The sequence below is a fragment of the Eumetopias jubatus genome, unplaced genomic scaffold (genome assembly GCF_037043125.1).
Source record: "Eumetopias jubatus isolate StellerSeaLion01/CBP00866 unplaced genomic scaffold, mEumJub1_p1.0 scaffold_12, whole genome shotgun sequence".
Taxonomy (NCBI): Eukaryota; Metazoa; Chordata; class Mammalia; order Carnivora; family Otariidae; genus Eumetopias; species Eumetopias jubatus.
The window spans coordinates 43329312-43357080 of NW_028274818.1; the positions used below are offsets into that span (position 1 = coordinate 43329312).

Below are 27769 nucleotides of genomic sequence, written 5' to 3' on the forward strand. Positions count from 1 at the left end.
AGGGAAAGAATGAAGGGGGGGATTCAGAGGGAGAGACAAACCATGAGAGACGATGGACTCTGAAAAACAAACTGGGGGTTCTAGAGGGGAAGGAGGTGGGAGGATGTGTTGGCCTGGTGATGGATATTAAAGAGGGCATGTTCTTCATGGAGCACTGGGTGTTATATGCAAAAAATGAATTATGGAACACTACATCAAAAACTAATGATGTAATGTATGGTGATTAACATAACATAATAATTTAAAAAAAGAAAGAAAAAATATATAACTCAAAAAAAAAAGCATTAGGCACTGGAAACCAGCAGGTGCTCAAGAAGTGAGCACCTTGTTACTTTACCATTATTTTCTCTCCTATGTTGCTTGTCCAGAACATTCCAGGCGGGCAACCTCCTCTCTTCTCTCTGTAACTGGCACTCCTGCTTGATAAGCCCAGGCACAGAATCACCTTGCCTAACACAGTACCTAATGTGAGCCACAAACTCAATTAAATGTTTGTGATCATGACAACTGCATGAGAAATATTTGCAGAGTGGCCACAGAAACCTTCAGAGAATTAAAGCAGAGGGTAAATTGTTCAGTTCCTTCCTTCCCTCTCTACAAAGACACCCAAGCTGGCTACTGTTCCAGAATAACTGGAGGGCGAAAATAGCCTCCTTTTTCCATTACTAAAGAGCAAGATGCCCTTTCTTAAAACTTACCCAGGCATTAATCATTGAACATTTTCTATTATACTTATCACTACTCTTTATAATGAAAATATCACTTTGAGAAAATCAGACTTAATAAGATGATTCCAAGTTTTATTGAATATGCTTTACAAATGGGCATTTTGATTGACATATCCAGGTACTTACTACAAATCAAAAAACCAAAACTTAATTTTAAAACCTAAAGCAATCTTCCTGCTTCTAAAACCTTATAGAACAGCCTAAAGTTTCTTTCTTCCAGTACTTCCTTTTTTTTTTTTTTTTTTAGCAAGGAGAGAATGATCCATGCAATCACAGGTGAGAGCGGAAGACATTAATGTCAATTTTGTTTAGTTTAACTTCCAACACTTCTTGACTTTAATGAAGTCAATGAAGCCTGGTTCAGGCTACCTTCTCTTCAGAAAGAACCTAAGATACTGTAGTTTTTTGTTTGTTTATTTTTTTCCCCAGATCCTCCCATTACAAAGCTCCATCTTGACCACCACAACGAGGATAAGTGGAAAATACATCAGACTTAATGCCAGAAAATATGTTCAAATCAAGACAGTGATACTTCCTAGCTATGTATTAGAGCAAATCAACATGCCTCTATCCTCATCTGCAAAATGAGGATAACAGCATTTACCTTGCAGGATTGTTTTGAAAACTAAAAGAGAAAATATGTAGGTGTAATTTATAAATTATAAAGCACCATTAAAATGTAAGGTAGCATTATTATTCATGTATGAAGATGGTTCATTCATTTTTCAATGAATATTTATGTGGCAGACTTTTTGCTAAGCATTAATGATACAAATACATTTTATATATATATATATCTCATTATATATATATATATATATATAAAACTCATTGGCACTTGAGCTCTTACAGTCCAGTAGGGAAGAAGCATGCAAAGGTAGAAAGGAGCATGCTCTGATGTGGCTATGGGTGCTAGGGAGCCAGAGAGAACACTTGGACTGGGGTGTGGAAAGTGAGGGTGCTCAGGGGACTTCTTGGAGAGTTGACACTGGAATTGTTTCACTACAAATTCAAAAACAAGAAAACAAATTCAAGTCACTCCTCTCTGAGGTGGTCCACATAATCCATGGTCCTGGGCCCCAAGTCAGTTCAAAGGTGTCCTGATCCCTTAAGGCAGAGTTTCTCAGTCTTGGTACCACTGCTATTTTAGGCTGGATAATTTCATGTTGTGGGGGGCTAACCTGTGCACTGTAGAATGTTTGGCATCATCCCTGACCTCCATCTACCAGATGCCAATAATATCCCCTTATCTTCCAGATTTGAAACCAAAAGCATCCCGGACACTGCCAAATGGCCCCTCAGGGGCAAAACTGCCCCCAGTTGAGAACTACTGCCATAAGGTCATAGAAAACCAGTGCAGGTGGTTCTAGAAGGAATGGAATTCATACAATTAGTGCCTAGGCTTATCCTAGGTGCTCAAAAAATATTGAATGAATGAATAAGTGGAGTCAATGAATGAATGAGCTTCCTGGAGTCCCCTTGACATATTCCTTTTGGGATCCATCCAGAAGATCCCTGGGCTGGTAATTAAGTTCAAAAGTACCCACGTGAGTAATAACAATAATACAACATGCATTTATACAGTGCTCTGTAAAAATTGTGTGATCTTGGGCAAGTAGTTCAAACTGTCTGAGTCTCAAGTCTGCCAGTTCTTATGTGGAGATAACAAACCCTAGCTTGCAAGGTCATTAGGAGAACCAAATGAGATAATCAAGCATTAGAGGTCTAAGCACTCACTCCTTCGGTGCAACTGATAAGAGGACTCTTAGCAGGATGCCCCCCCACCCAGCTCCTGCCACTAAGCTTTACCTGTAAGAAGGACAAGGAGGGTAGTTGGAGTATATACTTTTTTGGTTATAAACATGTGGGGAATACTGAGCACTGGTGCCAGGACCTGACACATCCACTATCTAACTCACCCTTGCAAGCAACCAGGTTAGTTAAGAGGCCCAGAGAGTTGTGATGTGCCCAGGATCACACAGCTAAATAAGTGCCTCCCTGAAAGCAAAAACCTCAGCCACCACTCAAGGCTGACCTTCATCACGCCAATGCTTGTTTGGATTGTGAGTTTTTGGGGAAATGCTTTCTGTATTCTGTGTTCTGTAGTTTCTTATAGACATACATGACCAGATCGGGAAAATTCTCCTGCAAATACTGGAAAGGTTCTCCAATTCTCGACCTCATCCTGAAATGAAACACAAATGTATTAGCATGGTTGCCCCCAGATCATCTTCCCCCTTTATAGCATCTGGGCCCGGAGATCTCTTTGCTCCCTCAATTTCTAGAGCAGAGCACGTCAGGACTTTGGAATCTGACAGAACAAGATTTATCTCCTAACAACTCTTCAGCTAATTGGCAACTTAATTTTTGTGAACCCCAGTTTAATCATTCATAACATGGAGATGATATAGTTCCACAATCTCTTACCTACAGTTCCAAAATCCAAAAGAGCCCTGAAAACTGCAAGGTTTTTTGAGTTTGCAACTACCATTTTGGGCAGCAAAAGCTGATTTCACTAACACGGGTCTACTTTTTAGACATTTACAGTGCTACATTCACCTTACCCAGCTGCCCATTCCCCTGCATTGCTTCCCACAAGGGAGTCAGTACCCTTCTGTTCAAGAGGGCTCAGCAAAAGCTAAGAAGGAAGATGAGAGCCTGCCAGGCACGTCCATCATTCATTGTTCTTACAACGTGTTGGCCCTTTTCCAAACAGAGGGAAGGAATTACTTTTCATTTCATCAAAACAAATTTTCTTCTTTCTAACAAATAGCAGATATAAATTTAGAATGGGATTTTTTAATCATCCTCATTTCATATATGACTTACAGGAACAGAAATAATACTCACTTCTTATTTTTTTCTTCATTAATATGTTCTCCCAGATTCCGGATGAACTTTAGCAGATCTTGCACAGTGTCCTGATAAGGTAATTTTTTTTGTTTCTTATAAAACGTATTCATTTGTTTCATAACATATTTGTCAATCTAAAAAACAAAACATTATGCAAAAAATATGGTAGCACCACAGAATAAATCCTCATGGGATGTTAATACAAAGAGGCAAAATACAAATTTGAATATATGCCCAATTTACCACTAATTAATAGAGCAAATTAATAGAAAGAAATGAATGGAAGTAAATACTATACAGTAATGGTGTCTGGATGCAGGATCATAAGGAACTCTACATTCCAGTCTCTCTTTTCCAAGAGAACTATTTTCATGAGAAATTAAATATACTGAAACGTGGTTTAGGAATTCTTTGGCTGTTATACTAGGAAATTTGCTCATCATGCTATGCAGTATTTTTATCCTTGCAGTGACCCATCCGAGTTGGTAATTGATGACATTTCCCCCTTGAAGAGTATTCATTCAGACTAACATCAGACCTGACAGCCACTGCCGAAGCGAGGGTGGTTGTTTTTGTTCGGTTTTGTTTTGAATTCTATTTCCAAAGGTCTCATGTTTCTCCTTGCCTCTAAGTGTCCCAGAGCAGCTTCTCTCAAGTCAACGCCCCTCTCTTTGTGCGTGCACCCTTGTTGATGGCTGTCATATTTAGAAAGCCTGTCTGTGTGGCAGGACGGGGCGGCCTGTGGAGAGGAGGCAGCAGCAAACACTGGAAAACCTGGCTCCTCCACGCTGCCGCAAAGCTGAACATCTGACCGTGAAAATGGGCAAGTCACGAAAAGCAACAGAAAATCAAAGTCTCACATGGGAACTAACAGATAAGACTTGAGTCTGTCAAAATTCAATATAAGTCAGTGAAGTTTAGGGGAAAGAACTGATGCACTGGGAAACGAAAGAACAGGTTTTCCCTCCCGGTTCTTCCAATCCCTGCCTCTCCAGTCCTGGCTATTTCAGGCCACACCTCTGAGTCTCGATGTGCTCAGCCATTAAATGGGTTGGTGGACTCGATGGCACCATCACTTCCTGCAGGGAGTGGCTTTAGCACACAGCCTCGGCAGCCAGACTGCCCAGCGGCAGACTCTGGGGCTGGCTCTGGACCGTTGGAAAAAGTGATTTGTCTGTGCCTCTATGGGCCCACCTGTGACACAGAGGCAATGAGCTCAGAGGTTCTTATAAGGATTAACTGTGGAGACTCATAAAGCCCTGGGAATGATAACTGCCATATAGTCAGCACTTAGAGAATTGTCAGCTGTTACTGTCATTGGCTTTGGTTTCAGACTTCTTTATTTCTACAATTTTAAGTTTTAGAAGAGGATTTTTTTTTTTTAAGATTTTATTTATTTGAGAGAGAGCATGAGCAAGGGGGCTTTTTTTAAGATTTTATTTATTTGAGAGAGAGCATGTGGAAGGGGCAGAGGGAGAGGGCAAAACAGGCTTCCCGCCAAGCAGGTAGCTGGGCACGGGGCTTGATCCCAGGACCCTGAGATCATGACCTGAGCCCAAGGCAGACTTAACCGACTGAGCCACCCAGGCACCCCTTAGCTGAAGTTTTATAGACCTTCATTAGCAGAGTCATGGTGCACCTACTCCATGCCAGGAATTCAGTAGTGGACAAGACAACAGACAATCTCTTCCCTTGTGGAATTTACAGGGTAGCCAGAAAGATGGACACCAAGGCAGCAATTATGAGTGTGATGTATCATCTAGGGGCAAGCGAGGGAAGGAAAGCAAAATGAGACCCAGAAACAAAGAGGTATGGGAGAAGCAGTCCTAGATCAGACAAAGCATAGGGAAGCTGTTGGTCTCAGTCAAAGAGCTGAGGATTATGGACTCTCCCACAGTGCTTTGCACAGTCTCTGGACTGCTCAGCATGCATCCCACAGGCAATGTTTCCGTGGGTCTCTCAGCCCCGTATGGACCATGCTGTACTCTGCTTCACATGCCCATGGCCTCGTGTGTGTCCAGCAGGTAACTGGTACTTGATAGATGTCTGCTAAGTAATAATAATGAAAGTTCTGGGAGGTGCCTAGGTGACACAGTTGGTTAAGTGTCCAACTCTTGGTTTCGGCTCAGGTCATGATCTCAGAGATATAGCCCTGCCTCGGGCTCCACACTCAGCATAGAGTCTGCTTAAGATTCTCTCTCTGTCTCTCCATCTCCCTCTACCCCTCCCCCCTCCCTGCTCTCACACACATGCACACACTCTCTCTGAAGATAAATAAATCTTAAAAAAAAAAATGAAAGTTCTGATAGCACCCACTAGATTGAGATGATGGCTGATTTTTTATGTTTTACTATATTTAGTTCAAGTTAGGTGGACCCTTTCCTGAAGAGGAGGAATTTGAAAGATCACCTTTTCTTCACGGTGTTTTCTCAGGCAGAAGGTAGATGTGTGTGTGGCTGGTCAGAGCAGGGCTGTACACAGACAGCAGAGGCAGCCAATCGCTCTCTGGATGAGAAGCCTCACGGTGGAGCAGCTCCTTGGGGTTAAACTCTTATTTAATCAGCTGCTCTTGTCACAGTAGTAATAAGATCATTAGCCAGGCCTCTCTTAAAACCAAGGTTGGAAGGAAAGAGCCCTAAGAAAGGAAAAGGCTCCTGGGCTGGGACAAGGCCTTCCTAAAGAGGAGTGTAGATGAGAGCCTGTCTGTCAGGGGGGCCCGGCCTCTGAAAGATGGAGCAGGGACTCAACAGGGCAGAGGGGGACTGGGATGGAGAGATGGGCCGGGAAATCACCTCTTCCACCCCCTGGTTGAGCCAGGCCAACAGTAAAAAAAAAAAAAAGTTAGAAAAACTAACTTAACACATTATACAGATCCTTATTTCTAGAATAACTTCCAGACCATAGGAACTGTTCATACCTTAGAAGTCCACTGGGCAAAACTGGAACATTCAGATTTTTCAGGTTGTAGTAGTTGGACAATCTCCCTTGTAAGCAATCCTTGTTTAATGTCAGATTCATTTCCCACATCCCTAAGGGTCCTATAGCGGCTGAGGATGACAGAATTATCATGGTCATTCCATTTGCCCTCTCTTTTCAGAAGGAAAACAATGTTACATTTTGCTTTTTGATAAAAGTAGTAAAACCATGTCTCTAAAAATTCTGCATGATGAGAGAGGCATGCAGGCATCTTTTTCTCTCTCTCTTTTGCTGTTCTTCAGAAAACAAAACCAGACAGACACCTGGGTGGCTCAGTCAGTTAAGCGTCTGCCTTCGGCTCAGGTCATGATCTCAGGGTTCTGGGATCGAGCCCCACATCGGGCTCCCTGCTCCGCGGGGACTCTGCTTCTCCCTCTCCCTCTGCCTACTGCTCTGCGTACTTGTGCTCTCTCTCTATCTCTCTGTCAAATAAATAAAATCTTTAAAATAAAGAAAACAAAAAAACAGAATCTAGACAGGTTAAGTCACTGATCCAAAGATACACAGCCAGGAAATGCCAAACTGAGAGGAGAGCCTGGGTTTGTTGATTCCTAGCCTGACTCATTCCCACACCTCCTTACCACTATGGTTAATATCATGTGTTAATTTGTCTGGCCACAAGGGGCCCAGATTAAATATTATTCTAGGTGTATCTGTGAGGTGTTTCCAGATGAGATTCGCATTTGAGCTGGTGAACTCAGTAAGGCAGATCACCATCCCCAATGTGAATGGGGCACATCCAGCCCACTGATGGCCTATTTAGAATAAAAGATGGAGGAGGGGAAAAGATGGCAGAGGAGTAGGGGACCCTATTCCAACCAGTCCCCGGAACGGAGCTGGATATCTACCAGATGACTCTGAACACACATGAAATCAGCCTGAGATGTAAGAAGATAGATCTGGATCTCTACAAACAGAATATTGCAGGCAGTTGGTTTCAAGGTACAAGCAGGGAGCCGGGATTCCACGGGCAGATGTCGGAGGATCAACAGAGGCGGAGGGGGCTGTGGGTATCCTACACCACCGATGAGCAATGGCCACCTGTGCTGGGGCTGGGGCACAGACTTGCAGACCGGTAGCAGTGGGGAAAGGACTTTAGGGCAGCCCCCCCAGAGGGAAACCCAGAGCGGGGCCTAGTGTGCGAACTGGGGGCGGCTGGAGGTGTTAGAAGCACAAAGGGCAGAGATGTGCCCTGACCTGGAGGCAGGACTGGGAGCCCTGTGGAGGGGCGCACAACCCAGGACGCTGCTGTTTATAGCAGCACGGACAGAAACTGAGATAGTGTGGCCTGGAGAGCTCACTGAAGAACAGACGGCCATCTCTCTGTTCTGAGGCAGAGAGTTGGAAACGCTCTCTTCTGCTCTCTCAGAAGAGATGCAGAAAGCTGCCAGGGAAAGCCCCCAGAGAACAAAAGCCCCACAAAACCGGTTTTCACTGAGCCCATCCCCCACCATAGGGGGCAGGGCAACTCTGCCCAAACAGGGTTGCCTGAGTAACAGTGAGGCAGGCCCCTCCCCCAGAAGACAGGCTGGGAAAACAAGAGGCCAGCAACACTAAGGTCCCTAGAAAACAGGTGCATCTTGCTTGGGTTGTGGTCAATAATTTGGACTCTATACATTCCCTCAACCACCCCTCAACAGAATGACTAGGAGGAGGAACCCCCAAAATAAGAAAGACTCAGAGATTATGATTTATGCCAAAGATTTACAAATGGATTCAGATATAACCAAGATATCAGAGATGGAATCCAAGCTAGCAATTGTGAAGACAATGGCTAGAATGGAGAAATCAATTAAGGGCAACATAGAGTCTCTAAGGGCAGAAATGAAAGCTGAATTGGCAGAATTTAAAAATGCTACCAGTGAGATCCAATCTAATCGAGATAATCTAACAGCTAGCATAAGCAGGGCAGAAGAATGAATTAGTGACCTGGAAGACCATTTAATAGATAAAAAGGGAAAAGAGGAGGCTAGGGAAAAACAACTCAAAATCCATGAAAATAGAATCAGAGAAATAAGTGACACCATGAAACATTCCAATGTCAGAATTATTGGGATCCCTGAGGGGGTGGAGAGAGAGAGAGAGGACTAGAAGATATAATTGAGCAAATTGTAGCTGAGAACTTCCCTAATCTGGGGAACGAAACAAACATTCATGTCCTAGAGGCAGAGAGGACCCCTTCCAGGATCAAGGAAAACAGGCCAACACCCCGGCATGTAATAGTAAAACTCAAAAATCTTAGAACCAAGGAAACCATCTTAAGGGCAGTTGGGGGAAGAGATTCCTTACGTACAGAGAGAGGAACATCAGAATAATGTCAGACCTATTCACAGAGACCTGGCAAGAGAGAAAGGCCTGGAAAGACATATTCAGGGTACTAAACGAGAAGAACGTGCAGCCAAGAATACTTCATCTGGCAAGGCTGTCATTTAGAATGGATGGAGAGATGCAGAGCTTCCAAGACCAACAGAAACTGAAAGAACATATGACCACTGGGCCGGCCCTGCAAGAAATATTAAGGGGGGTTCTATAAAAGGAGAAAAATATAGAAAAGAAATTTACAGGGACAATCTATAAAAACAAGGTCTTCACAGGCAACATGATGACAATAAATTCATATATTTCAATAATCATTCTCAATGTGAATGGCCTAAATGCTCCCATAAAACGGCACAGGGTTGCAGACTGGATAAAAAGACAGGACCCATCCATATGCTGTCTACAAGAGACTCATTTTGAACCTAAAGATACATCCAGACTGAAAGTGAAGGGATGGAGATCCATCTTCCATGCCAGCAGACCTCAAAAGAAAGCTGGGGTAGCAATTCCTATATCAGACAAATTAGATTTTAAACTAAAGATTGTAGTTAGAGACACAGAAGGACACTGTATCATTCTTAAAGGGTCTATCCAACAAGAAGATCTAACAATTGTAAATATCTAGGCCCCTCAACATGGGAGCAGCCATCTACATAAGCCAACTGTTAACCAAAATAAAGAGTCACATTCATAACAATATGTTAATTGTAGGAGACCTCATCTAAGCAATAGACAGATCATCTAAGCAGAAAATCAACAAAGAAACAAGAGCTTTGAATGACACACTGGACCAGACGGACCTCATAGATATATACAGAACATTGTACCCTACAACAACAGAATATTCATTCTTCTTGAGCACACATGGAACTTTCTCCAGAATAGACCACATACTGGGTCACAAATCAGGTCTCAACCAATATCAAAAGATTGAGATTATTCCCTGCATATTCTCAGATCATAATGCTTTAAAACTGGAACTCAATCACAAGAAAAAATTTGGCAGAAATTCAAACACTTGGAAGCTAAAGACCACTCTGCTCAAGAATGTTTGGGTCAGCCAGGAAATCAAAGAAGAACTTAAACAATTCATGGAAACCAATGAGAACAAAAACACATTGGTCCAAAACCTATGGGATACTGCAAAGGCAGTCCTAAGGGGGAAATACATAGCCATCCAAGCCTCACTCCAAAAAATAGAAAAATCCCGAATTCACCAACTAAATCTAAACCTTAAAGAACTAGGAAAAAAGCAATAAACGATGCCTAAGCCATGCATTAGAAGAGAAATAATTAAGATTAGAGCAGAGATCAATGAATTAGAAACCAGAAACACAGTAGATCAGATCAACAAAACTAGAAGCTGGTTCTTTGAAAGAATTAATAAGATCGATAAACCACAGGCCAGACTTATCCAAAAGAAAAGAGAAAGGACCCAAATTAATAATTGTGAATGAAAGGGGAGAGATCACAACTAACACCAAGGAAATATAAATAATTATTAGAAATTATTATCAACAACTCTATGCCAATAAACTGAGCAATGTGGATGAAGTGGCTGCCTTCCTGGAAACCTATAAACTGCCAAGACTGAAACAGGAAGAAACTGACAACCTGAATATGCCAATAACCAGTAACGAGATTGAAGCAGTGATCAAAAACCTCCCAAAAAACAAGAGTCCAGGGCCTAATGGATTCCCTGGAGAATTCTACCAAACATTCCAAGAAGAAATAATACCTATTCTCCTGAAGCCATTTCAAAAAAATAGAAACAGAAGGAAAGCTTCCAGCTCATTCTGAGGCCAGCATTACCTTAATCCCCAAACCAGACAAAGACCCCATCAAAAAGGAGAATTTCAGACCGATATCCCTGATGAATACGGATTCCTAAATCCTCAACAAAATCCTAGCTAATAGGATCCAGCAATACATTAAAAGGATCATCCACAACGACCAAGTTGGATTTATCCCCAGGATGCAAGGGTGGTTCAACATTCGCAAATCAATGAATGTGATAGGACACATTAATAGGAGGAGGGAGAAGAACCATATGGTCCTCTCAATTGATGCAGAAAAAGCACTTGACAAAATACAGCATCCTTTCCTGATTAAAACTCTTCAGAGTATAGGGATAGAGGGAACATTCCTCAAGTTCATAAAATCCATCTATGAAAAACCCACAGTGAATGTCATCCTCAATGGGGAAAAGCTGAGAACCTTTCCCTTAAGATCAGGAAGACGTCAAGGATGCCCACTCTCGCCACTATTGTTCAACATAGTACTAGAAGTCCTAGCAACAGCAATCAGACAACAAAAAGAACTAAAAGCTATTCAGATTGGCAAAGAAGAAGTCAATCTCTCTCTTTTCACAGACGACATGAATACTTTATGTGGAAAACCCAAAAGACTCCACCCCAAAATTACTAGAACTCATACAGCAATTCAGTAATGTGGCAGGATACAAAATCAATGCACAGAAGTCAGTTGCTTTCTTATACAAAACAATGCAACTGTAGAAAGAGAAATTAGAGAAACAATTCCATTTACAATTGCACCAAAAACCATAAGATACCTCAGAATAAACCTAACAAAAGAGGTAAAGGATCTATACTCTAGGAACTACAAAACACTCATGAAAGAAACTGAAGAAGACAAAAAAAGATGGAAAAACATTCCATACTCATGGATTGGAAGAATAAATATTGTTAAAATGTCTATGCTACCCAGAGCAATCTATACCTTCAGTGCCATCCCGATCAAAATTCCAATGACATTTTTCAAAGTGCTGGAACAAACATCATTCTAAAATTTGTATGGAACCAGAAAAGACCCCAAATCGCCAAGGAAATGTTGAAAAAGAAAAACAAAGCTGGGGTCATCGTGTTGCCCGATTTCAAGCTATATTACAAGCTAAGCTGATCACCAAGACAGCATGGTACTGGCACAAAAACAGACATATAGACCAATGAAACAGAATAGAGAGCCCAGATATGGACCCTCAACTCTGTGGTCAAATAATCTTCAACAAAGCAGGAAAAAAATATGCAATGGAAAAAAGTCTCTTCAATAAATGGTGCTGGGAAAATTGGACAGCCACATGCAGAAGAATGAAACTCAACCATTCTCTAACACCATACACAAAGATAAACTCAAAATGGATGAAAGACCTCAATGTGAGACAGGAATCCATCAAAATCCTAGAAGAGAACATAGGCAGTAACCTCTTTGACATCGACCACAGCAACTTCTTTCAAGATACATCTCCAAAGGCTAGTGAAACAAAAGCAAAAATGAACTTTTGGGACTTCGTCAAGACAAAAAGCTTCTGCACAGCAAAGGAAAGAGTCAACAGAACAAAGAGGCAACCCACAGAATGGGAGAAGATATTTGCAAATGACACTACAGATAAAGGGCTGGTATCCAAGATCTATAAAGAACTTCTCAAACCCAACACCCAAAAAACAAATAATCAAGTCACAAAAAATGGGCAGAAGATATGAACAGACACTTCTCTGAAGACATACAAATGGCTAACAGACACATGAAAAAATGTTCATCATCATTAGCCATCAGGGAACTTCAAATCAAAATCACATTGAGATACCACCTTATACCAGTTAGAATGACAAAAATGGACAAGGTAAGAAACAACAAATGTTGGAGAGGTTGTGGAGAAAGGGGAACCCTCTTACACTGTTGGTGGGAATGCAAGTTGGTACAGCCACTTTGGAAAACAGTGTAGAGGTGCTTCGAAAAATTAAAAATAGAGCTACCTTATGACCCAGCAATTGCACTACTGGGTATTTACCCCAAAGACACAGATGTAGTGAAAAGAAGGGCCACATGCACCCCAACGTTCATAGCAGCAATGTCCGCAATAGCCAAACTGTGGAAAGAGCCGAGATGCCCTTCAACAGATGAATGGATAAAGAAGATGTGGTCCAGATATACAATGGAATATTACTCAGCCATCAGAAAGGATGAATACCCAACTTTTACATCCACATGGATGGGACTGGAGGAGATGATGCTAAGTGAAATAAGTCAAGCAGAGAAAGTCAATTATCATATGGTTTCACTTATTTGTGGACCATAAGGAATAGCAGGGAGGACATTAGGAGAAGGAAGGGTAAAATGAAGGGGGGGACTCGGAGGGGGAGACGAACCATGAGAGACTGTGGACTCTGAGAAACAAACTGAGGGTTCTAGAGGGGAGGGGGGTGGGGGGATGGGTTAGCCCAGTGATGGGTACTAAGGAGGGCACGTACTGCATGGAGCACTGGGTGTTATATGAAAACAATGGATCGTGGATCACCACATCAAAAACTAATGATGTACTGTATGGTGACTAACATAACATAATAAAATAAAATTTAAAAAAAAGAAAGGTAAAAAAATAAATTTTATTGAAATAAATATTAAAAAAGAAATAGAATAAAAGATGGAATTCACCCCTTCTTGTCTGATTTTTTTCAGATGGGCCATCAATCTTCTCTTGCCCTCAGCGCTCCTGGCTCTCAGGCCTTCAGACCCTTACTGGAACCCACATCATCAGTGCCCCTGGCTCTCTGGCCTTTGCATTTGGACTAAATTACACTATGGACTTTCCTGGGCCTCCAGCTTGCAGAGGCAGATCGTGAGAATTCTCAGCCTTAATACTGCATTTCTTTCTAAAAAAATAAATACATAGGGACGCCTGAGTGGCTCAGGCGTGAGTGCCTGAGTGAGTGCCTCACTCTTGATTTTGGTTCAGGTCATGATCTCAGCGTCCTGAAATAGAGCCCCCATCAGGTTCTGTGCTCAGCACAGCAGTATCTACTTAAGATTCTCTAAATAAATAAATAAAATATTTTTAATAAGTAAATCTATATTTATATTTATCATTTGGATATCTATATATCTGTCTATCTATATATCATTTGAACATATATATATCTCATGACTAATACACTCATTGTCTCCCTTCTGGAGGCCTGGAATATGCCATCAACTTTTACTTACTTCTCCCAACTCCAAAAGAAGGGATGACCCAGCAGGCCACTCAGGTGCCCCTGCACATTGTCTCCAGGGTTAAACAGTTGATGAATGAGGTCCCGAGTTTCCTCATCTGGAGAAAGTTGAATCACGTCTTCATTACTTTCAGTCTTCAGTGTCTCAAAAGGGAGCTCTCCCTTCCTTACCACATATAGGACTAGCTGTCCAAGGGCCTGCATGAAAGCCACAAATCAAGCCAAAGCTGTCTATGAATTCTCACTCTGTATGGAGGTGTGGTGCAGGTTATGACCAAATGGAAAGTGGGAGAAATCTCAAGGAGTTTACAGGTTCTACATGTAGAACCCTTCAAGACAATATATGGTCCCCACAATTTAGGTTTATGAGGAGCAAAAGATAATCCTAAGCCAGAATTGTCAGGGCAAACTGCTTAGAGGAAGAGGAATTTGAGCTGGACCTTAAAGTATGGATCGAATGTCAAAAAACAGGGGAGAGGAAAACTGTTTTCAACAAGGGAAATGCCAGGACTCTGGCTGGAAACTGAGACTTTGGGTTGGGACTATGTGAGATGGCAGATAAAGGAGCCAGTCCAGGTCCAGTGGGACACGGTGACAGCTCCAGGAGTTAGGCCATGACAGGGAAGAAAGGTCAAGCAGGAGGCCAATATACGCACTTCCTACAGCAGGCAAGACACCAATCACGGAAGGAGCTAAAATCCTTTTAGCAGCAAAGGCCAGATGTGGCTGGAGAGCTCTTGCCCCGGGGTTGAACGTTCTGCATCCTGGAGAACCTCCCAGGAGGAAACTGCCCAGACAGGGTCAGAGTCAACCTGGGAGCTTTGGTCTGCAGGGGTCAGGCTCTGTTTCTGCTGTCTCCTTCTAGGAGAAAAAGCTATTTCAAGCTCGTAACCTCTGTGGCCAAGATTAGTTTCTTTCAAGCTGAGGACCAATCCCATCCCTCCCATGGGTTTCGGAGGGCCTTCGTATCTGGCCCTCCTAGGAGTTTAGCATACAAGTTTGAACAAAATGGGAAAAGAAATCCCATCTGCTTTGTCTGCAGGCAGGAAATACCTCATGCAGGAATTTGGGAGGCCATTTGGACATACCTCCTGGAGGTAATTTTAGAAGAGGTATGTCATGCTCAATTCATTTCCTATCTAGCTGGTGGAGGAAGAGAGAGAGCCAAAGAAATACAGAAAGGGGCCACAGCAGCCCAGAGAAATGCCACTGTCCGCAAGAGAGTGAAGACAGTAAGCCCTGGGGGAATGCCTTGGAAGTTAGAAGAGGTAAAACAGAAATGACGTCTAACTGGCCATAGGAAATAAGGGAATGAACGAAACAAATAAGGAAGCAGAAAGATGGAAAAGTAAACCAATTGTAGAATTTACCTGTAGATCTCTCTTGATTTCCTGCAGCTCTCCAGTCCACTTGATGCTTTTATCAAAATCTGCCAGGCAAACAGCATTCTTGGAATCTAAGGGATAGTTTGTAGAGATACAGTGAAAATCCTCTCTCTTCATGTTGTAATTAACTTAAATAATTATGTACCACAATGCATTATCATCTCTGAAGAAGGCAATAATAAAGCTTATATCTGCATGGCTATTTACTCTTCAAAAGAGCCATGTGCACAGTGTCATTTGACTTATTAGGTATCTGCCAAGGGCAGGATTTAAATTTCATTTTCTCCAGGCCTGGGCATGGGGAAGGATGAGGATAAAGTTGACCAGTTCCCCATTCAGGCAATTCCTGGGGGCAATGAGCACAGATTTATAAAGGGACTGTTGGCAGGAGATACGTTGACTTCCCAAGGCTAATTAACAACTAACCAATGAGACTCCAAATCCAAGAGCAGCTTACCACAGTGTGCCACTCAATCAAGCCCACCAACCACAGCCCCCTGTGACACTGTAATCAGTTATTATGGATTAACTATGTGCTTGAAATGAGCCACTACCTCCTTGCCCTCTTCAGAATCTTTCTCCCTTGAAGGAAGCCACTGAGTCCTCAGGAAGAAGGATGCATGGATGGGTGAGGTCAGGAACAAGATGAAAGAAGAGCCAGTCAGTGACCTGTCCTTGAAGGAGTAGCTCCTGCTTCTGGCTTGAAGGCGTCTAAGAAAGCAAACCGAGTAACTCCAGGCAGCAGGATGGTCAGCACAACTGTGTGCTTCTCAAACCCCTTTGGTTCTGAACTTAGATAGCAAAGTTGGGTGTAAACCCACAGTCTAACAAAAATGAACCCATTCAACTATTCAACAAGTGTCTAGTGAGGGGGAAAATGACAGTGAAAGAGGAGAACACAGCACAGGCCCTGTGGAGTTTTGAGTCTCTGAGCAATGAGTGAATGTAAAATTAATTACAACTTTATTTTTTTTAAGACTTATTTATTTATTTTAGAAAAAGAGAGAGCAAGTAGGGAGAGGGACAGAAAGAGACAAGCAGACCCTGCGCGGAGCATAGAGCCCCATGCGGGGCTCGATCCCAGCCCCCTGGGATCATGACCTGAGCTGAAGGCAGATGCTTAACCGGTTGAGCCACCCAGGTGACCCTAATTGCAACTTTAAAAATGCTAGCCCAAAGTGCAGGATGCTCTGAAAGTGTATAACAAGAGCCACATGGCTGTGTGGGGGAGAAAAGTCTTCCTTTAAGAAAGGACACTGAGAACAGAGATCAGTAGAATTCACATGGGAGAATGGAACAGGGAAGAGAGAAATCCAGATAGGAATTCCCAAGGCAGAAAGGAACCTGAGGAATTCCACTCTGACAGAAAGGAGGCCTGACAGCCTGGAAAGAAGGAATGAAGTTGGAAAGTAGCCTGCAATGAGGTTGAAGGGGCAGAGGGTGCAGACTGGAAACCAGAGACTGCTTTCAGCTATTCCAACTAATAAATCCCCTTCACTGTTTAAGCCACTTTGAGTTCTCTGCTACTTGAATTTGCAAGTGCCTAAGGGAACACTTCACATCTCTTCTAACACTTGATTTTTTTTTTAATGAGCCCCAGGGTTTTTTATTTATTTTTAGATGCAATCAACATTGCTAAAGTGCTATAAAAATTTTAAACTCTTACACTTAGTTTCTGCACTTATAGAATCACAGACTGCTAACAGCTGATGGGCAGAGTTAGGATAAAATTTGCGCACTCCACCCTGCTGTCAGTGAATCAAGAGTCTCTTCATCCTCACTCCCAGCACTGCAATATCATCTAAGATGATATTTTTTAATTAAAGATTTTAATTAAATAAATAAATAATTTTTCATTAAAAATAACACATATTTAGGTTACTTAAACAATTAATTTTTTTGTTTATTCTTTGCTGCTTGTAAGTCACTATTTTCTACCAGGCTCTTTCTCTCCTTCCTTATGCATATCCTCTAGCAGTTCTTTCATATATGGTCTGTGGGTAGGAAGTCTTCCTGGATCCTTAAATGTTTAAAAAATGTATTTCAACAACTGGTGCTTAGAAAAACTGGACAGCTACATGCAAAAGAATGAAAATGGACCACTTCTTATACCATACACAAAAATAAACTCAAAATGGATTACAGACCTAAATGTGAGACGTGAAACCATTAAACCCCTAGAAAAAAAACCAGACAGTAATTTCTTTGACATTGGCCATAGGAACATTTTTCCAGATATGTCTCCTCAGGCAAGAAAAACCAAAGCAAAACTAAACCACTGGGACTACACCAAAATAAAAAGCTTCTGCACAGCAAAGGAAACTATCAGCAAAACGACAAGGGAGCCTACTGAATGGGAGAAGATATCTGCAAATGATATATCCAATAACGGGTTAATATCAAAAATGTATAAAGAACATACGCAACTCAACACCAAAAAAACACAAACAATTCAATTAAAAATGGGCAGAGGTCCTGAATAGACATTTTTTTCCAAAGAAGACATACAAAGGGCCAACAGACACATGAAAAGATTCTCAACATCATTCATCATCAGGGAAATGCAAATCAAAACCATCAAGAGATATCACCTTACCCTTGTCAGAATGGCTAGAATCAAAAAGACAATAAATAATAAGTGTTGGCAATAATGTGGAGAGAAAGAAACCGTTAGGCACACTGTTGGTGGGAATGTAAATTGGTGCAACCACTGTGGACAACAGTATGGAGGTTCCCCAGAAAGTTAAAAATAGAAATACCATATATCCAGTAATTCCACCACTGGGTATTTACCCAAAGAAAACAAAACCACTAATTTGAAAAGTTATATGCACACTTATGTGCTGCAGCATTATTTACAATAACCAAGATATGGAAGCATCTCAAGTGTCCATCAATAGATGAGTGGGTAAAAAAGATGTGGCATATATACACACACATATATAATGGAATATTACTCGGCCATCAAAAAAATGAGATCTTGCCATTTGTGACAATATGGATGGTCCTAGAGAGTATAATGCTAAGTGAAGTCAGTCAGTTAGAGAAAGCCAAACACCATATGATTTCACAAACAAAGGGAGAGAAAAGGACAAACAAAAAAACACTCTTAAATACAGAGGACAAACGGGTGGTTTCCAGAGGGGAGGTGGGTAGGGGGATGGGGGGAATAAAGGGGATTAAAGTACACTTTTCATGATGAGCATTGAGTAATGTCTAGAATTGCTGAATCATTATACTGTATACCTGAAACTAATATAACACCATATGTTAATAATACTTCAATCAAAAATATGTATTTATTTTGAATCATGTATAATTTGATGGTTGTCTTAATCAATTCTGGATGCTATAACAAATTACAGTAGATGGGTGTAGCTTAAACAACAGAAATTGATTTATTTCACACAGCTCTGAACATTGGAAATCTGAGCTCAGGGTGTCAGCAGCATTGCGTTCATGGTAAGGGCCCGCATACTGGTGTATAGACAGCCATCTTCCTTGCTGTATCCTCGTATGGTAGAAAGACAACTAGCTAGCTCTTTTTATAAGGGCACTGATCCATCCAAAGCAATTTTGAGAAAGAATAAAGCTGGAGGCATCACACTTCCTGGTTTTAAACTATATTACAAAGACCTAGTAATCAAAATAGTACAGGACTGGTATAAAACCAGGCACAAAGATGAATGAAACAGAATCAAGAGCCCAAAAATAAACCCACACATAGGCAGTCAACTAATATTTGACAAGGGAGCCAAGAATGCTCAATGGGGAAAAGATAATCTCTTCAAAAAATGATGTTGGAAAAACTGGATAATTACATGCAAAAGAACGAAAGTAGACCCCTATCTTATGCCACTCACAAAAACTAATTTGAAATAGCTTAAAGACCTAAATGTAAAACCTGAAACCATAAAACTCCTAGAAGAAAACATAGGGAAAAAGCACCTTGATATTGGTCTTAGCAATGATATTTTAGATATGACACCAAAAGCACAGCAGCAAAAGCAAAAATAAACAAGTGAGACTACATCAGACTAAAAGCTTTTGCACAGCAAAAGAAACCATCAACAAAATGAAAAGGCAATGTATAGAAATCAAGAAAATATTTATGAATCAGGTATCTGATATGGAGTAAATATACATATTAATATATATTTATATATATGAAATTTCCATGCATATGAAATATATATGTGAAATTTATATATGAAAATATATTTATGTACATGAAATATATATTTATATATATGAAATTCATTCAACTCAATAGCAAAAATCAAATGCTCTGATTAAAAAATGGGCAAAGGACCTGAATAGACATTTTTCCAAAGACATTAAAAGAGCCAACAGGTACATGAAAAAGTGCTCAATATCAGTAATTTTCAGGGAAATGCAAATCAAAACTACAGTGTGATATCATCTCACACATGTTAGAATAATTATCAAAAAAACAGGAGATAACAAGGGTTGGTGAAGATGTGGACAAACGGGAACCCTGTGTATTTTTGGTGGGGATGTAAATTGGTGCAGCTACAATGGAAAACAGCATGAAGGTTTCTCAAAAAATTAAAAATAGATAAAACAGAAGTGTATCTGAAGGAAATAAAAACACTATCTTGAAAGGATATCTGCAGAGTTTCAACATATGAATTCTGGGGGAATACTAAGATTCAGTTGTTAGTAGGTTCTTTCTCCTCAGTTCCTTTTTTTGTATTCAGGTTACTGAGGAGACAAGTCTCTTAGCAATCTGATTCTGGTTTCTATGTAGGTAATTTGTTTTCTCTTGGGAGCTTTTGAGATTTTCTCTCTCTCCCTTGATGTTTTGATACTCCTTTAAGATGTGACTCAATGGGTTTTTTTCCTTACTTACCCTCAGCTCTTGGTGAGTTTTTCAATAAGAGAAATATATCTATCTTTATTTCTGGGACATTCTCACTTTTTTTTTTTCAAATATTGCTTCAACCTCATTTCTTCTTCCCTCTGAAATGCCTACTAGAACTTCAGACCTAAATCCTGACTTCTAAACCTTTTTCCCTATCCACTCCTTTATGCTTTTCTATTATTTCCTAGGAAAATTTCTTGGGCATGTCTTCTAGCTCGCTAATTTAATCTTCAATCCAGTCTCGAGTTTTAAATTTTTAAACAATTATATTTTAAATTCCCAAATTCTCTATTCGTTCTCTTCACAATGCTTATCGTTGCTTCTTGGATGAAATAACCTATCTTGGTTCTCTGGTTTTATTAATTATACTTACTTTAAAGTACTGTGGTTACTCAGGATGGCAAACTAAGTAGATGCCCATGCCCTAATCCCTGGAATCTGCAAACATTACTTTATATAGTTACACACTCACACAAAAGGGCTTTGCAGATGTGATTAAGAATTTTGAAACAGTGGGCACCTGGGTGGCTTCATCAGTTAAGCATCCGACTCTTGATTTAGGCTCAGGTCATGACCTCAAGGTAGTGAGACCAAGCCCCATGTCAGGTTCTGTGGTGAGTGTGGAGACTACTTAAGATTCTCTCTCTTCTCCCTCTGCCCCTCCCTGCTCACACTCTCTCTCCCTCTCTAAAAAAAGAGAGAGAATATCTTGAAATAGTAGAGATTGTCCTGGGTTAGCAGGGTGAGTCTTAAATGCAATCACACATACCCTTGTGCAAGGCAGGCAAAGGGAGATCTGACAACAGAAGAGAAGGCAATGACTACAGAGGCAGAGATTGGAGTGATGCCACAAGCCAAGGAATACTAGCTGCCCACCAGAACGGGGAAGAGGCAAGGGTCTCCCGCCACCCCAGCCTACAAAGGGAATTTGGCCCTGCTGACACGTCATTTGGGGCCAGTGGAACTGGTTTCATACTTTTTGCCTCCAGAACTATGGGAGAATAAATTTCTACCGTTTTAAGCCACCAAGTTTGTGATAATTTGTTCCAGCAGCCATAGGAAACTAATACACTCAGTTAGCTTTGTTTCTTTGGGTCTAAGTTCTTCTATTTCATGCATCTCTTTCAGGGTATCAGCACTTCATAAATATCTTCAGTGATTTTTGACTGTAAGCCTTACTTTGCAGTTGAGAATCCCTGATCCCTTTGAGTTGCTTCTGTTAATGCCACCCAACATGGGGGAGAGATGGAGGCAGTTGTCAGAACTTCTGCTTTGCGTTTTATTCAGTGAAACTAGGGGGTAAGCAGGATGTGCCACTTAGTAGGGTGCTTTGGCAGAAATCTTGTGGATTTAACTGCTCTTTGTTTCTCTTGAGATCATCAACCACCCAGTGTCTCAAGTAGTAGCCCTGTCTGCAGACAGACAGGCCTGGCACAGATGCTTGGTCTGTGGGGAATGCACAAGGTGTGATCTTCCTATTTTCTACTGATGCAGCAATCTACCTGTTAGCTGATCTTTTGTCCTCTCCTGCTTCTGGCTTCCATTACTCCTGAGTGGAGTTTCTTTGCACTGTTCCTACTTTTATGAGTAATATTTAGCTGTGGCATCCTGCATTTGTCCTGGGCTCCCGTGTCTTTCTTTAATCCCATCCTATCATGTTCAGTCTCTTTATGATTCCTCAAAGATTTTGTCCTGTAAAACTTCTTTTGCTATTTTGATCCCAGCTAAGAATTCATTTAACAATATTTTCCCATCATTTTAGGGATCTAATACAAAGAATAGTCTGTAGTATGTGTTAGGTTCACCACCTGGGGGCAGAAATAGAGTCAATTCTCAATTCTCTATTGTTCAAGCTTAAGAATAGAAGAGATGGTGCCAGAAATTCTGAAGAAGAGGTAGTGACAAGTAATTTTTCTTTATAATGTGACATGTGACTCTTTTGCATCAAGATCAGCAGTTAGAACTGGGAAGGACCCTGCCCTTGGCTGCATCTTGAGAACTCTGCTTCACTTTGTAGAGCTGCACATATTTCTGGCCTTTGTCAGGCTCCCCAACAAAGTTGCTTAAAACCAGGAAGGAGTGCCACTAGCACCTGTCCTCAAATTAAAAGCCAGATTCCAGTTGTATTCTGAGGTCCACCTACTTCCTTCCAGGTCTTGTCCAGGACCTTAAATACTGTTCTCTGCCTTTCAATACCTGAACCCTCTTTTTGTCTTGTTCCCTTACACCTACCTTAAATCTCAGTACATGTCTGTAGATTAGGTATCTGTTTCTGCTTAGCCCTCTAGACAAGGACCTGGCCTTTGCTGAGTACCTACAACATACAGGTAACTTGTCTAACACACTGCACTTAAACCTCATAACAACCTTATGAAAGAGGTGTTATTCATCTTAAATGAGGAAACTAAGGCTCACAGAGCTAAGTGACTTGTTTGAGGCTGCAAACCTACAAAGTGGCGTGACTAGGCCGCAAGTCTCCCTACACGTGGCTAAAGCCAAGACTCTTCCTACTGCACCACGTCACCTCCTGGGACTTTACACTCAGCTCTGCTTCTTTCCTTTAATGTTTCTTTCCTTCATTTTGTTTTTGGCTGAGGCCAGTGGGTGCTGACTCGTTCTGCCCACTTGGAGTCTGTTTCACTTGTTGCGTCTTATCCTGGCATGCCCAGTTTTGACCTCGGTTTTGCCATTAAATTTCACAGTGGAGGGACGCCTGGGTGGCTCAGTCACTTAAGCCTCGGCCTTTGGCTCAGGTCATGATCCCAGGGTCCGGATCGAGTCCCGCACCAGGCTCCTTGCTTGAAGGGGACCCTGCTTCTCCCTTTGCCTGCTCTGCCTGCCGCTTCCCCTGCCTGGATGCCCTTACTCTCTCTCTCTGACAAATAAATAAATAAAATCACCTAAAAAAATTTCACAGTGGCTACCATCTTGGCTGCAGGAACACACCTTCAGGATTCTCTGACTGGCAGGCTACTTTAGGAATTCAAATTTCTGGAGCTGACTCCATCTAAGACATAACCTTCATATTTGTATTTGCCAAAGGAAATATGATGTTAGCCTGGTATTCCATTGGCATCTGTCACCTCCACATGGGGTAAGGGTTATACCTGGTAGCAGGAGAGATAGCACTCTAATTATGAATCTGTTGCATTAATCCTCAAACTGAATAATCCACACTTACTCTACTCCTTTCCTCCCTGTAATGAAAATCCTTTCTTTTTGTAAATAAAGACCCCGCAATTTCTAAGAGAAGACTGGAGACTCACCTATTAAGATGTTTTGTGGGCACAGATCCTGGTGAGTGTATCCACACCGCAGATGTAGTTCTTCAACAGCCTTAAATACAGATAAGAGGGTGTTTCGGGCAAACTCATCTTCCTTGTTTTCCACAGCCTGCCCACTGTGCTTGGCCAAGTGTTCCTCCAGGGTCTGCTCACAGAGGGCAAGACACACATACAGACAGTCCTTGTAGCTCTCAGTCCCGTAGAATGTCACCAAGTCACTGTTTGCTCGGCAGCTCTGCAGACAGGAGACTTCCTGTCGTCCATGTGTGCTGCCTTCATAGAATCGTTTCACAGCTACTTCTTGCCCTTCATAGAACCCAAGGTAGATGCCCCCTTCAGAAGTGTCAGCAATCTTATATTCTTCATCAATAAAGATCTTGAGTTTGCCAATCATAGGGCGGTATATTCTGTGGAGGTGTTCCAAGGCCTTCCCCCAGCGTGAGTTCTGAGGCTTCCAGTCTTCAGTGGGAGGGGGACAATCTTCTCTGGCCCCATGAGAGAGAAGAAGCCTTACAAGGGAACTGTCATAGTTGCGCCTCGCTATCATCACAAGATCCCCACAGTTCGTGGTGGCTCCTTTGTTGCATAACAGTTGAGCAATTTCCTTCAGTCTGAGTTGGACGGCCAACAGAAGTGCTGTTTTGCCCTCACTGTCTGTCTCATTAATCTCTATATGTTCTTGTTCCAGAAGCATCTGCACCAAACCCAAGTGCTCCTTTTCCACTGCCAGGATCAGGGGTGTCTTCCCTTTCTCTCCCCTCACATTGACATCAGCGCCATGCTGCAGCAGAAGGCTAGCGATGCCCTCCACATTTCTAACATCAGAATTCCTAAATGCATAGATCAAAGCATTTCTGCCCATATTGTCACGGGCTTTGACATCTGCCCCCATCTCATCAAGGAGGATCTTCAAGACATCTACATGTCCATTTTCAGCAGCATCCATTAGAGCTGTGGCCCCTCCTTTCCTAAGCCTCTTTTGATCCTCCTTTGTCTTTCGGCTCAAATTCACATTTGCCCCATTCTCATACAGGAATTTTAAGGCTTTATCCTTCCCATTCACAGCGGCTTCCATGAAAGCTGTGAAGCCATTAGCATCAAACTCATTGACATCCGCACCTTTAGAAAGGAAAAGTTTGAGCAGCTTCACATTTCCCACAATCCCAGCAATGATGAATGGAGTGGCCTCATTCTTCTTCTTCAGACAAGGGTCAGCCCCATGACGAAGCAGAAGATCCACCATGTCCTCCCGGCAACTTTGTACTGCATTATGCAAAGGTGACCAGCCCCACTCATCCTGGAAGTTAACATCAGCCCCTCTTTCCAGGAATTGTTGGACCAGCTTGATGTCTTCTTCTTTAACAGCTTTGATTAACTTATTGCCATCCACTGATGTCTCCTCATTGCTGGAGGGTGTGGGTCTCTCCTGAAGGCTGTTATGACTCTTGGTCTCCATGATGGTAATTACCACTGGCTACAACTCTGTGCCTTTGAGAAAATGCAAACTTATCTCCTTGGGACTTGATCAAAGAGACACGGAGCTCTTTGAACTATCAGGTTAAACAGAGATTATCTGGCTGTAGACCAGCAATATGAGGAAGGAAATACTCTCGGAGTCTTCTAACATTCCACCTGGAGATGAGCTATTTTATAATTTTATAATAGTGAGAAAGCATTTGAATTAGAAAAAATTAATTTTACTAGCAACTTTTTCAAAATACATCTATTTATTTATATAGAACTTTTTACTATAGAATATTATGAACATATATAAATTAAAAACAAGAAAATTTTTACACTGCAGTCCCACCACCCAGAAATAGGCATTGTTAAGATTTTAGGGGACTCCTGGGTGGCTCAGTTGGTTAAGCGTCTGCCTCAGGCTCAGGTCATAATCCCAGGGTCCTGGGATCAAGTCCCGCATTAGGCTCCTTGCTCAATGGGGAGCCTGCTTCTCCCTCTGCCTGCGGTTCCCCCTGCTTGTGCTCACTCTCTCTGACAAATAAATAAATAAAATCTTTTAAAAAAAGATTTTAGTATATTTCTTTTTTTTTAACTTTTTATTTATTTATTTAGAGAGGGAGACAGTGCAAGCAGGGGGAGGGGCAGAGGGAGAGGGAATCTCAAGCAGACTCCGCACTATGCAGGGAGCCCGCCACAGGGCTCAATCTCACAACCCTGAGATCATGACCTGAACTGATATCAAGAGTAAGATGCCCAACCAACTGAACCACCCAGGTGCCCCTATTTTAGTATATTTCTATAAATTTTTTTTTAAAAATAGCTGAGATCATGCTATGTGAGGATACTGTATAAATATCCTTTCTTTCATCTAATGCCATTGTATAATTTCCTATGTTACCACAAAGTCTTTTAAAACATTTTTAATGGCTCTGCAATAGGCCACCAGTCACTTGCTTCATTTCCTTATTACTAAACAGTTTTTAAAAACAACTTTTCAGCAAGATTTTTAAAATTGGAATTTTCTAACCATTCTAAATAATGTTGCAGTTAATTTAGCTTTTTAAAGTGTGTTTTCTTATGATAAGTCTTGTAATAGATTTCTTATGATAGATTTCCAAGAATTGCATGACTGGTCAAAGTGTAACAGCATGCCAACAGGTCTTAAGTGTTAATTGGCTTCAAGCTTATCCACTCTTTGCTTGCTGACCTAAGTCCCTTGATCTGTAGCAGAACTAACTTACTTTCCTTGAGATTTGAAGACCACTGGCCTTGAGGAATGAAGGGCCAGACTTTCCCAGAAGAGAAGGCCTAATTCCATTCAGGAACAGCTGCTAGAGATGCTAGCCTACCTGTTTAGGGTCATACTGACATACGACTGACTGCCTGCACACCTGCCACTCCTGCACGCAGCTCCCACCCCCACCCTCTTTCCCATGCCTTTTCCCCTAAAGCCCTCCAGCTTCCCGTAGGATGACGAAGATGGTCTTTGAGACATTAGTCTGCCATCTTCCCAGGTTGCCAGCTTCCTGAATAAAGCAGCCTTTCCTTTCCCACCATTACCTGCCTCTCTAGTACTGATTTGTGAGCAGCCAGCAGGCAAACCTGAGTTTGGAACCGGTTCTCTGTCCGGTAACAAAAGGATTATCATTGTTTTAAAAAATTCTCAACCTATCTTAATAAATTTCTTCCAGTGTCATATTAACATACCCTCACTAGAAATAGATGATCTCTTAAAAGAAAAAGAACCTTCATTAATAGGGAAAAAAATGTGTTTTGTGTCAATCTGCATTTCTTACACCTCTCAGTGCATTTACTGGCTCTGGGCATGTCTTCTTTATGCATGTGTGCTTCTATTCAAAGTAGCAGAGAGAAGTGGAAAGAGCTCAGACTCCAACCTCACAAGATTTAAGTTTGAACCCCTGATCATTTAACTTCAGACTGTTACTTCCTAATTGTGTAACATTAGGTTATTCTCAATTTTCCGTCCCCTCATGCATATAAAGTATGGCAAATATTAGGCATTCACTAACTGAGAGACTTAATAATGTCCCTTCAGGAAAACAAAATTCAGCGATTCCTACTCTCGCCATACACAAATGGGGGAGCTGGTGGTGTTGAGTCAGTCCAACTGCCCTCCCTCAAGGGCAACAGAGCCGCAGTTCAGCCACCAGACAGCACGGAACTGGTCCTTGCAGATTTGTAAAACTGCACCTGCTACAGACCCCGCGAAGCACCCGTTTTTCAGCAACCTGGCCACCGGGACACTCTCCAAGCCCCCACCCTCAGAGATCTAAATCGATTGTGCTACGAAAGCACGATCACCTGGCAATGAAAATTTTGAGACACATGTTTGTGCTCAAAGTTCCTGCTACAACAGGTGTGAGACAGGCTGGTCTAAAGAAAGGAGCAGAGAAGGGAAGTCGAAGAAACCCCCAAGTGAAATAGCTGAGTGAAGAGACCACCAGAGCGCTGTCAGGTACAAGCCTGATTTCGGTTTCGTTTTCTCGCTCTCGCCATTGGTGCTGGACAGAGAGAGACGGCTTGATTAGGTACCGCGTGGATTGGACTGACTGCGGGCAAACCCTGGAATTCCGGGGTTGTGGGGGGGGCGATCAGGACTCACTCACCCCCTTCCGTCTCCAGAGCCCGGAGCCCAAGGAATCCCTCAAATGGAACAATTTCTCAAGCTACCGCAGCTCTCCAGCCCCTCTTACCTTCTAAACTCAGACGCCCCTCGGCTCTTCCTTGGAGAGCGTTCAATCGTCAGATCGCGGGGCGAGCAGCAAAGCACTTACTCTCTGTGATCACTGAGTCCGCGGGGTGGGGCGGAGAGAGACAAGGAGTGAGGACAAAGGCCGGAAGCAAA

At 42.0% G+C, this 27769-nt stretch overlaps 1 protein-coding gene across 1 annotated transcript; it reads right to left on the reverse strand.

Moving 5' to 3' along the window:
• Window positions 1-783: 783 nt before the first annotated feature.
• RNASEL (ribonuclease L) lies at window positions 784-27769 on the reverse strand. Its single transcript, XM_028121553.2, is given in 8 exon segments — window positions 784-2803; window positions 2805-2913; window positions 3579-3715; window positions 6499-6628; window positions 13878-14083; window positions 15256-15341; window positions 23422-25082; window positions 27618-27769. Coding segments are annotated over 7 exon segments (2193 nt in total). The 5' UTR covers window positions 24896-25082; window positions 27618-27769; the 3' UTR covers window positions 784-2752.